The sequence below is a fragment of the Pezoporus wallicus genome, unplaced genomic scaffold, assembly GCF_028554395.1.
Source record: "Pezoporus wallicus isolate ANWC-B61680 ecotype Strahan unplaced genomic scaffold, APGP_CSIRO_Pwel_v1 contig_14659, whole genome shotgun sequence".
Taxonomy (NCBI): domain Eukaryota; kingdom Metazoa; phylum Chordata; class Aves; order Psittaciformes; family Psittacidae; genus Pezoporus; species Pezoporus wallicus.
In genome coordinates, this window is record NW_026642216.1 from 1 (window position 1) to 8,881 (window position 8,881).

At 65.6% G+C, this 8,881-nt stretch overlaps 3 protein-coding genes, 1 long non-coding RNA gene and 1 other non-coding gene across 6 annotated transcripts; 2 read left to right on the forward strand and 3 right to left on the reverse strand.

Annotated features, from left to right (window-relative positions):
- Positions 1–1,041: 1,041 nt before the first annotated feature.
- On the forward strand, positions 1,042–5,217 carry BSCL2 (BSCL2 lipid droplet biogenesis associated, seipin). The gene is made up of 9 exons (XM_057428206.1): positions 1,042–1,255; positions 1,343–1,424; positions 2,173–2,316; positions 2,414–2,548; positions 2,633–2,730; positions 4,051–4,250; positions 4,434–4,481; positions 4,580–4,696; positions 5,198–5,217. Exons 1-9 carry the CDS (start codon positions 1,059–1,061, stop codon positions 5,215–5,217), a joined length of 1,041 nt encoding a protein of 346 aa, XP_057284189.1. The 5' UTR covers positions 1,042–1,058.
- DMAC1 (distal membrane arm assembly component 1) lies at positions 5,096–5,936 on the reverse strand. Of its 2 annotated transcripts, XM_057428208.1 has the most exons (3): positions 5,748–5,936; positions 5,218–5,299; positions 5,096–5,157 (listed from the first exon to the last, which is right to left on the reverse strand). In XM_057428208.1, the coding sequence occupies exons 1-2, from the start codon at positions 5,926–5,928 to the stop codon at positions 5,232–5,234; spliced, it is 249 nt and encodes an 82-aa protein (XP_057284191.1). In that variant the 5' UTR covers positions 5,929–5,936; the 3' UTR covers positions 5,096–5,157; positions 5,218–5,231. The 2 variants fall into 2 exon arrangements, with proteins under 2 accessions (XP_057284191.1, XP_057284192.1); XM_057428209.1 differs by lacking the exon at positions 5,096–5,157 and having other exon boundaries at positions 5,196–5,299.
- A 128-nt stretch (positions 5,937–6,064) lies between these two features.
- On the reverse strand, positions 6,065–6,441 carry LOC130609331 (ubiquinol-cytochrome-c reductase complex assembly factor 3). Its single transcript, XM_057428210.1, has 2 exons — positions 6,303–6,441; positions 6,065–6,217 (listed from the first exon to the last, which is right to left on the reverse strand). The coding sequence occupies exons 1-2, from the start codon at positions 6,420–6,422 to the stop codon at positions 6,086–6,088; spliced, it is 252 nt and encodes an 83-aa protein (XP_057284193.1). The 5' UTR covers positions 6,423–6,441; the 3' UTR covers positions 6,065–6,085.
- Positions 6,442–6,845: 404 nt separating this feature from the next.
- LOC130609332 (small nucleolar RNA SNORA57) lies at positions 6,846–6,980 on the reverse strand. The gene has a single exon (XR_008974763.1). It is a non-coding gene; the product is annotated as a small nucleolar RNA SNORA57 (small nucleolar RNA).
- Positions 6,981–7,125: 145 nt separating this feature from the next.
- LOC130609328 (uncharacterized) lies at positions 7,126–7,803 on the forward strand. The gene is made up of 4 exons (XR_008974762.1): positions 7,126–7,242; positions 7,404–7,471; positions 7,586–7,674; positions 7,769–7,803. It is a non-coding gene; the product is annotated as an uncharacterized LOC130609328 (long non-coding RNA).
- The last annotated feature ends 1,078 nt before the right edge of the window (positions 7,804–8,881 follow it).

An 8,881-nucleotide genomic window follows, 5' to 3' on the forward strand; every position in this document is an offset into this window, starting at 1 on the left:
AGCTTAAAGGAACAAGCCGGTCCCCGGAAAGGCCGAAGCGAGGAGAGGTTCACGCACGGCATTTTGTGCATTAAGTTAGCTTTAGTCGTGTTCCCTCACCCTTCCTTCCCACTCCAAAGTAGTTCTTAAGAGGTTAAGGACATTGAGAGCCCCTGAAATCGTTAATCCATACAGGTGCGGATGACTACAGCCTAGGAAAATGATACTGGCTCTTTAAACCATAAAGATATGTTTATGGATTCATCAAGAGAAATTAAAGTTGGCTGTGAGCTCCCGAATCCTATTCTCTCTGTTCATTTTCTTCAGTTTCATTCTGCGGTTCTGAAACCAGATTTGGCCCTTGTCTGTCTGTGAGGTGGACTGTGCGGCTGATCTCTAGGCGACGCTCACGAGTCAGGTACATATTGAACAGAAACTCCTTTTCCAGCTGAGAGTTTGATGCTTGGTATAGGGGCACCGTTTCTTTCTGCCACTTTTTGCCGTGAGCCAGTTTGCTTGGGGCTGGAGCTGGTTGTGTAAAGGCAAGGGACGGGTGCCCCACAGATCTATGGGGCTGGGGCGGGCACCCCGCGGGGGCTGGAGGTGGGAGTGGGGGGGTCAGGCCTATGGGGGTTGAGAGGGGTGGAGATGTGCCCCATAGATCTATGGGGCTGGAGCTGGTTGGGTAAAGGCAAGGGGTGGGTGCCCCACAGATCTATGGGGCTTGGGCGGGCACCCCGCGGGGGCTGGAGGTGGGAGTGGGGGGGTCAGGCCTATGGGGGTTGAGAGGGGTGGAGATGTGCCCCATAGATCTATGGGGCTGGAGCTGGTTGGGTAAAGGCAAGGGACGGTTGCCCCATAGATCTGTGGGGCTGGAGCTGGTTGGGTAAAGGCAAGGGACGGGTGCCCTATAGATCTATGGGTCTGGAACTGGGATCGAGCGAGGTTGGGCCATTCCCCCCCCGCCTATCTATGGGGCAGCGCAGGGCCTGAGGCCGCTCTATGGGGCACAGCCCCGCCCTTGCCGCACCCAACCCTCCCCCTTTGCCCTCCATGTGCAGCCGCCCCATGGGGCGCTCATGGCTGTGGGGCCGGCGCAGTGGGGCCAGGCCGCGGGCGCGCTGCTGCGTGGGGCCCGGCGGGCGGCGCTGCGGGCCGGGGTCGCGGCTTGTGCCGCCCTCCTCCTGCTCTGGGCCTCGCTCTTCCTTTACGGCACCTTCTACTACTCCTACGTCCCCGCCGTCGCCTTCGTCCGCCCCGTCCATTACGCCTTCCGGTAATGGGCCTCAATGGGGGGGGTTATGGGGCACTTATGGGGCTGCCCCATAGGGGGTTTAACCTCTTCGTGTGCTCGGCCCTGCAGGACGGATTGCGGCTCCCCCGGGCCGGAGCTTTGCTCCTTCCCCACTGCCAATGTGTCCTTGTTGGGAGGGAACAGGGAGAAGGTGAGTAGGGGGTGCCCCATAGATGTGTGGGGCTGGGAGAGGGGACGGGTGGATGGGGGGAGCACCATAGATCTGTGGGGCTGGAGGTGGGGTGCGGGGGTAGGTTTGTAGGGCTGGGAAGTAGAATAGATCTATGGGGCTAGGGAGAGCCTATAGGTGTGTGGGGCTGGAGGTGTGGCTTAAGGGCCCCCTTAGCTCTGTGGGGCTGGAGCTGGGTCTGTAAGAAGGCAGGACGTCTGCCCCATAGCTGTATGGGGCTGGAGCTGGGTCTGTAAGAAGGCAGGACGTCTGCCCCATAGCTCTATGGGGCTGGAGCTGGGTCTGTGAGAAGGCGGGACACCTGCCCCATAGCTCTATGGGGCTGGAGTCAGGTCTGTAAGGAGTTGGGACCTCTGCCCCATAGCTCTGTGGGGCTGGAGTTAGGTCTGTAAGGAGTTGGGATGTCTGCCCCATAGCTCTGTGGGGCTGGAGTCAGGTCTGTAATGAGGCCGGACGTCTGCCCCATAGCTCTGTGGGGCTGGAGTCAGGTCTGTAATGAGGCCGGACGTCTGCCCCATAGCTCTGTGGGGCTGGAGTCAGGTCTGTAATGAGGCCGGACGTCTGCCCCATAGCTCTGTGGGGCTGGAGTCAGGTCTGTAATGAGGCCGGACATCTGCCCCATAGCTCTGTGGGGCTGAAGTCAGGTCTGTAAGGAGTTGGGACGTCTGCCCCATAGCTCTATGGGTCCATTCTCTGTCCTGCCCCCCAGGTGCTGCTCTATGGGCAGCTCTACCGCATCTCCCTGGAGCTGGAGCTGCCGGAGTCGCCGGTGAACCGGGCCCTGGGCATGTTCATGGTCACCATCACCTGCTATGGGGCAGGCGGGCGCCCCCTCGCCTCTGCCGCACGCCCGGTCAGTGGGGCAGGGCTTTGGGGCGGTCTGTATTAGGGGGGGGTGTCTATTTTGGGGTGCCCCCCCCCTTATTGCCCCCTATGTCCCCACTCTCCAGGCCATGCTCCATTACCGCTCCCGCCTCCTGCGCACGCTGGACACCGTGGCCTTCGCCGCGCTCTTCCTCAGCGGCTTCGCGGAGCAGAAGCAGACGGTGGAGGTCGAGCTCTACTCTCACTACCGCGAGGACTCGGTGAGCGCCGTGGGGCTGGGGGGATGTGGGGCGGGATCGGGGGGTGTCTGACCCACGGCATCCCCTGCCTCTCGCTCCATTAAGTACGAGCCGACGCTGGGGGCGGTGCTGGAGATCCAGAGTAAACGCATCCAATTGTACCGGGCCCAGCTCCGGGTGCACGCGCACTTCACCGGCCTGCGGTAAGGAGGGAGCTGTGGGGCTGCCCCATAGGGCTGCGGCCCTATAGCACTGCCCCATAGTGCTGTACCCCTATAGCACTACCCCATAGTGCCATAGCCCCATAGCACTGCCCCATAGTGCTGTACCCCTATAGCACTGCCCCATAGTGCCGTAGCCTTATAGCACTGCCCCATACAGCTGCGTCCCTATAGCACTGCCCCATAGTGCCATAGCACTGCCCCATAGTGCTGTACCCCTATAGCACTACCCCATAGTGCCATAGCCTTATAGCACTGCCCCATAGTGCTGTACCCCTGTAGCACTGCCCCATAGTGCCATAGCCCCATAGCACTGCCCCATAGTGCTGTACCCCCATAGCACTGCCCCATACAGCTGCGTCCCTATAGCACTGCCCCATAGTGCCATAGCCCCATAGCACTGCCCCATAGCACTGCCCCATAGTGCTGTACCCCCATAGCACTGCCCCATACAGCTGCGTGCCTATAGCACTGCCCCATAGTGCCATAGTCCCATAGCACTGCCCCATAGTGCTGTAGCCCCATAGCACTGCCCCATAGTGCTGTAGCCCCATAGCACTGCCCCATAGAGCTGCATCCCTATAGCACTGCCCCACGGTGCTGTACCCCCATAGCACTGCTCCATAGTGCCATATCCCCATAGCACCGCCCCATAGAGCTGCTTCCCTATAGCACTGCCCCATGGTGCTGCATCCCCATAGCACTGCCCCATAGAGCTATACCCCCGTAGCACTGCCCCATAGTGCTGTACCCCTGTAGTGCTGCGGGTGCACGCACAATGTACCAGCCTGTAGTAAAGGGTGACCCACAGGCTGCCCCATAGCACAGCGCACCATAGCCCAGCCCCACAGAATGGCCCTATAGCACCGCTGCATAACCCAGCCCCATTGCACATGCCCCCCATAGCTCTGCCCTATAGCCCAGCCTGCCATAACCCAGCTCCCCAACCCAGCCCTATAGTACAACCCTCCACAGTATTGCCCCATAGCCCAGCTCCCCAACCCAGCCCTATAGCACAACCCCGCCGTAGCTCTGCCCTATAGCCCAGCTCCCCAACCCAGCCCTATAGCACAACCCCGCCGTAGCTCTGCCCTATAGGCCAGCTCCCCAACCCAGCCCTATAGCACAACCCCCCCATAGCTCTGCCCTATAGCCCAGCCCCATAGCATAGCTCCCCATACTACTGCCCTATAGCCCAGCCCCATATCCTCACCCCATACATAGCACAACCCCCCAAAAGCCGCCCCAGCCCCGCCTACCGCCGCTAAGCCCCGCCCCTCCCGCCTTGGCCCCGCCCCCCAGGTACCTGCTCTACCATTTCCCGGTGACGTCAGCGCTGCTGGGCGTGGCCGGGAACTTCGCGCTCCTGAGCCTGCTGCTGCTCGCCGGGTACCTGCAGTGGGCGTGGCGCCGCGCACGCCCCGCCCCCGCCGCCTCCCGCAGCCAATCAGCACCCGCCGCGAGGGAACCAGAGGAGGAGCAGGAGGAGGGGGGAGGGGAGGGTAGGAAATGGGGGAGAGGGGGTGGGGTCATGGAGGGAGGGGGGAGGTGGGGGGGAGGGGAATTTGGGGGGTGGGGGAGGGGCTATGGGGTGGGAATGGGGGAGGGGAGATAAATGTGGGGGGCACAGGGGGGTGGGGGAGGGGCTTTAGGGATGTGTCCAATGATGCCCCCCCCCCCCCCAGGCCCAGCGCCCCCCCCGGAGCTCCTGGGCCCTGTGGAGCCGGATGCAGGTGAGAGGGAGGGGGAGGGGCGCCCCAAACCCCCTCCCCCCCGCCCTCCTTTGGGGTGGGGGAAGGGCTCCACTCTTTCCCCTCTCCCCTCCCCCCAGAGACAGAGCTCCCCGCGGAGGCCGAGCCCAGCGCCCCTCCCCCCCCAGAGGAGGAGGAGAAAGGGGGGGAGGGGCCGGAGGACCAAGGGGCGGCCCCGTCCCCCCTCCCCTCCCCCCGCCGCCGCGCCGCCTGCTCCAGCTCCTGAGCGCCCCTCCCCCAGCCGTCGAGACATTCCCGCCAATAAACGCGCCCGCACCCACGTGACCGCGGCCTCGGCTGGGGGAGGGCTCGGGCACAGACACGTGACCAAACAGCGACACGTGATAAAGGAAGGGGGTTATGGGGGGCGGTAGGGGAATAGAGTTATGGAGGTGTCAAGGGGGGGGGTTGGGGTCTCTGTGGGGCTCATTTTGGGGGTTTGGGGGTCCCTGAGTTCAGGGGGGATCCCCAGGGGCACCGGGGTTTTGGGGGGGGGCCATGGGGGTGTTTGGGGGGGTCCTCATTGGTGCCTCCCCCCACCAGCACACAGCATTGGGGTCACGGGGTTCAGAGCAGCTTTATTGGGGTGTGAGACCCCCACACAACCACCCCCCCGAGAGTCCAGGTGACGTCAGGAGGGATCTGGATGACGTCATAGGTATCCCGGTGACGTCATAGGTATCCCGGTGACGTCATAGGTATCCCGGTGACGTCATAGGTATCCCGGTGACGTCACGGCTCCTTGCGCAGCTGCTTCCCAACGGGATCCACTAGGATAATAACACCCCAGGCCCCCACGCCTGGGGTCACCGGAGGTCACAATCACACCCCACCCCCCCCCCCATGGGCCGTTGCCATGGGGACACCTCCCTGGTTGCCATAGAAACCACCCCATCACCTCTCCCCTGTGCTGTTGCCATGGGGACCCAAGCCCCGCCCCTTCGTTGCCATGCCAACAAGCGTTGCACACACCCCCCCCGGAGTTGATGGACACCGCAAGCCCCACCCCTTCGTTGCCATGGCGACACGCATTGCCCCTCCCCGCGTTGATGGACACCCCAAGCCCCACCCCCTTTCCTTGTTTCCATGGCCACGCCCACCTTTTACATAGCCCCGCCTCCTGTTCCCATGGAGACCGCGTAGCCACACCCCCCCCGTGTTGCCATGACACCTCATCATCCCCTCCCATGATTGGCTCCGCCCTCCCCCCGTTGCCATGGTGACACCCCCCCCGCCCCGTTCGCTCACCGAGGGCGAAGGTGATCTGCGCGATGGTGCCCATGGAGGGCGGGATCCCCCGCTTCATCCTCATGCGCGGGCCCTGGTAGATCCAGGCCGCGGCCAGGAGCAGCCCCGCGCCGCTGAGGAGGCGGCAGCTCCAGCACCCCCCGAACAGCGGCTTCGGCCTCCCCTCCGTGTCCCGCTCCATGGCGGATGCGGAAGCGGCCGTTCCACGCACAAAAAGGGTCCGTCGGCCACGTGCGCGGATGGTTCCGGGCACACAACCGCTGCCCGAGCTTTAGGGTTCCGCCTCCCGGGAGGAGGTCACCGGGGACAAAGGGGGGGGGGGTGTCCCGGTGCTGAGGTCACTTCCGCCACGGCACCGGCCGCTGAGCCACGTTCTCGTTGGTCTCGGCCGCCTCCCGCAGCGCCGCCATGATGAGCCGGTTGTGGCGCCGCCGCTCCGCCAGGATCTCGGGGTTGGCCTCGGGCAGCGCCTGCGGGAGGCACGGGGAGGGGGTGGGTTCGGGACCGGGGGCAGCGCTGTTACCACCCCCCCCACCCCGCCGGTCCTGTTCGTACCTTCAGCATCTCCTGACGCTTCTCGTCCCCCGACTCGATCGTGACCCACAGCAGGAGCCCGATCGCGGCGGGCACCGAGCCCCGGAGCAGCGCCAGGGCCCAGCGCCGCAGCGCCGCCATTCCGGTCTCCGGTAGGGGAGGCGCTTTGTCCCGCCCCAACCATAGAGACGGGGTCTGTCTGCCCCGCCCCTAACCATAGAGATAGCGCCGGTCTACCCCTTCCGGTACCGGACACCGAGACTCTCTGTCCCCCCCATACGATAGAGAAGCGCGGCCTGGAGGACTAAACACACCCCCCCCCCCCATTCCCCTCCGGGACGATCACACGCGTGCCCCCCCTCCTCCGCTGCTAACGAAAAACGAGTCAACTGCGATCGGTAACGGGTTTATTAACGGGAAACGAGGCCGAAACGGCCGCACCGCACAACCCCCACGTGTCTTCTGGGTCCTCCAGCGTCCGCGTCGGGCCCTGCGGAGGAAAAAGCAGCGGTGCCGGTGAGCTGAGCGGCCAGGCCCCACCGCAGCTCCCGGCGGAAGAAAGCGGCGTGTCCCGGCGTGTGAGGGTAGGACCGGCGGAGGCGGCCGCCGGCACCGAAGACTTCGCGCCGGTCGCTTCTCTGCCTCCGTAACATTACAGGCCCCGGCACGGGGCCGCCGAGGCCCGCCAAGAACGGGAGGTGAACCCAAAGCCGCCCGCATCCCCACCCACTGCCGCTCACCTCAGCGCGAAATGGCGGCTGCTGTCCCTCGCACCGCGTTTTATACCCACTGCGGAGGGCGGGACTTCAAGGGAGCGCCACCAATCAGAGCGAAACCCGCGAAGCGGAGAGCCAATGGGAGGGAGAGGTGGGGAGGAGAGTTACCGGAAGTGGGGTCAAGCCGGAACCGGGTCCCAGCGCACGCGATGGGGATCGGGGGAAAGATCAACCGGCCGCGGACGGTACCGGCGGTCCCGGGACCGATAACGGGGGGGCGCTTGTGCTAAGGAGCCCGTATGGAGGAACATAACCGTAACGGGGGGAGGCTGATAGGGTAGAACTGGCTGAAGGGGGGGGAGCTCCGTAGCGGTGCACTCCCGATAACGGTCCGTGTCCCCCATAGGAGCTCAAGAAGAAGCTGTTCAAGCGACGCCGGGTGCTGGCGCGGGGTGGGCGGCAGCAGAAGCGGCGGTGAGTGCCCCCCCACCCCCCCCCCCCCAGCCCCTTTGTGTGTGTTTGTGCCCCTCCTCGGCCGTTACCGTGGCCTGAGCGGACACCGGGGGGGGGGGATGTCTCTGAGCTCAGGTTGCTCCCAAGAGGCAGCGACCCCGCGCAGCTCTGGGGGAAGCGGCGGCGGAAGGTGCTGAAGCGGCTGCGGGCGGCGGCCCGAGAGGGTGAGCACCGGGGATGGGGTCGCCGGGAGAAGGTTTGGGGGGGGGGAGGGTGGTACAAGGGCACCGCTCCTGACCCGTGCTCCCGTCCCTGCAGTGCCCGTGTCCCCCCCACCCGCAGCCCCGGAGCAGGAGGGAGCCTGCGGGAAGCGGCCGGAGCCCGGGAGCGCCTCGGACGTGGAGATGGTGGAAGCGGCGGCGGCGGTGGTGGTGGAGGGGGGTGACCCCCCTCAGCAATAAAGATGGAGAAGGCTCCGTCTGCCTGTCCCTGTGTCCGTCTGTCCTTAGGGGGGGACGGGGGGACCGGGGGGGGCAGCTGACCCGGTGCGGTTGAGGCCGGTGGGGGGGGGGGGGGGGGGGGGGGGGGGGGGGTGGTCGGAACTTGAGTGCGGGCGGAACCTTCGTACGGAGCCCGGGGGGAGAACGGGGCTGGGCACGCTGAGGCCCCGCCCTTGCTCCGCGCATGCGCGTTCCCGACGCCGCCGCAGCCATGTCGGCGCTGTGCGACCCCCCCGGCGCCGCCAGCCCCCCCCGGCCGCCCCCCAGGTACCGCCGGGACTCCCCCCCCCCCCGGGGCCTGCCCCATGGAATCCATCAGGCCTCCCCCAGCCCTGCCCCATAGGGACCCCTGTGGCCTCTCCGCAGCCCCCCGGGACCCTGCCCCATGGAACCCATCAGGCCCCCCCCAGCCCTGCCCCATAGAGACCCCTTTGGCCTCTCCCCAGCCCCCCGGGACCCTGCCCCATGGAACCCAGCACAGACCCACCCCCCCCCCAAAGCCCTTCAGAGCCCCCCCGACCCCATCCCCTCACTTCAGCCCCCCCCCACCCCCATTTCTGCCCTTCACCCCCATGGACCCCCCCCCCAGGCTCCTCTCCCAACCCCACCTCCTCACCCCAGGCTCTACCCCATGGACCCCTCAGTGACCCCAACCCCAGGCCCTCCCCATGGTCCCCTCCAGGCCCTTCACTCCCTGTTGCACCCCCTGGGTCCCTTCTCCTCCAACCTCATCCCCCCTTCCCCCATCAACCCCATTCTCACCCCCAGCACCCCCATTCTAACTCCTCCATCACCCCCATTCCCCTTCTATGGGGCTCCCAGGTGCCTCACTGTGTGTGTCCATGTGTGTCCCCCCCCCAACAGCGCTCAGGAGCTGGCGCAGGAGGTGAAGGCTTTCCTGAGCGGGGTGGACCCCGCGCACGGGACCAAG

Excerpts from the sequence above, each read along its gene's own strand:
- BSCL2 (XM_057428206.1), top strand. The coding sequence starts at position 1,059 with ATGGCTGTGGGGCCGGCGCAGTGGGGCCAGGCCGCGGGCGCGCTGCTG. Across the intron at positions 2,317-2,413 it reads TCGCCTCTGCCGCACGCCCG|GCCATGCTCCATTACCGCTC; the intron begins GTCAGTGGGGCA and ends CCCACTCTCCAG. Across the intron at positions 2,731-4,050 it reads GCGCACTTCACCGGCCTGCG|GTACCTGCTCTACCATTTCC; the intron begins GTAAGGAGGGAG and ends CCCGCCCCCCAG.
- DMAC1 (XM_057428208.1), bottom strand. The coding sequence starts at position 5,928 with ATGGAGCGGGACACGGAGGGGAGGCCGAAGCCGCTGTTCGGGGGGTGC. Across the intron at positions 5,300-5,747 it reads GCAGATCACCTTCGCCCTCG|GCGTGGGGGCCTGGGGTGTT; the intron begins GTGAGCGAACGG and ends CGGTGACCCCAG.
- LOC130609331 (XM_057428210.1), bottom strand. The coding sequence starts at position 6,422 with ATGGCGGCGCTGCGGCGCTGGGCCCTGGCGCTGCTCCGGGGCTCGGTG. Across the intron at positions 6,218-6,302 it reads AGCGTCAGGAGATGCTGAAG|GCGCTGCCCGAGGCCAACCC; the intron begins GTACGAACAGGA and ends TGCCTCCCGCAG.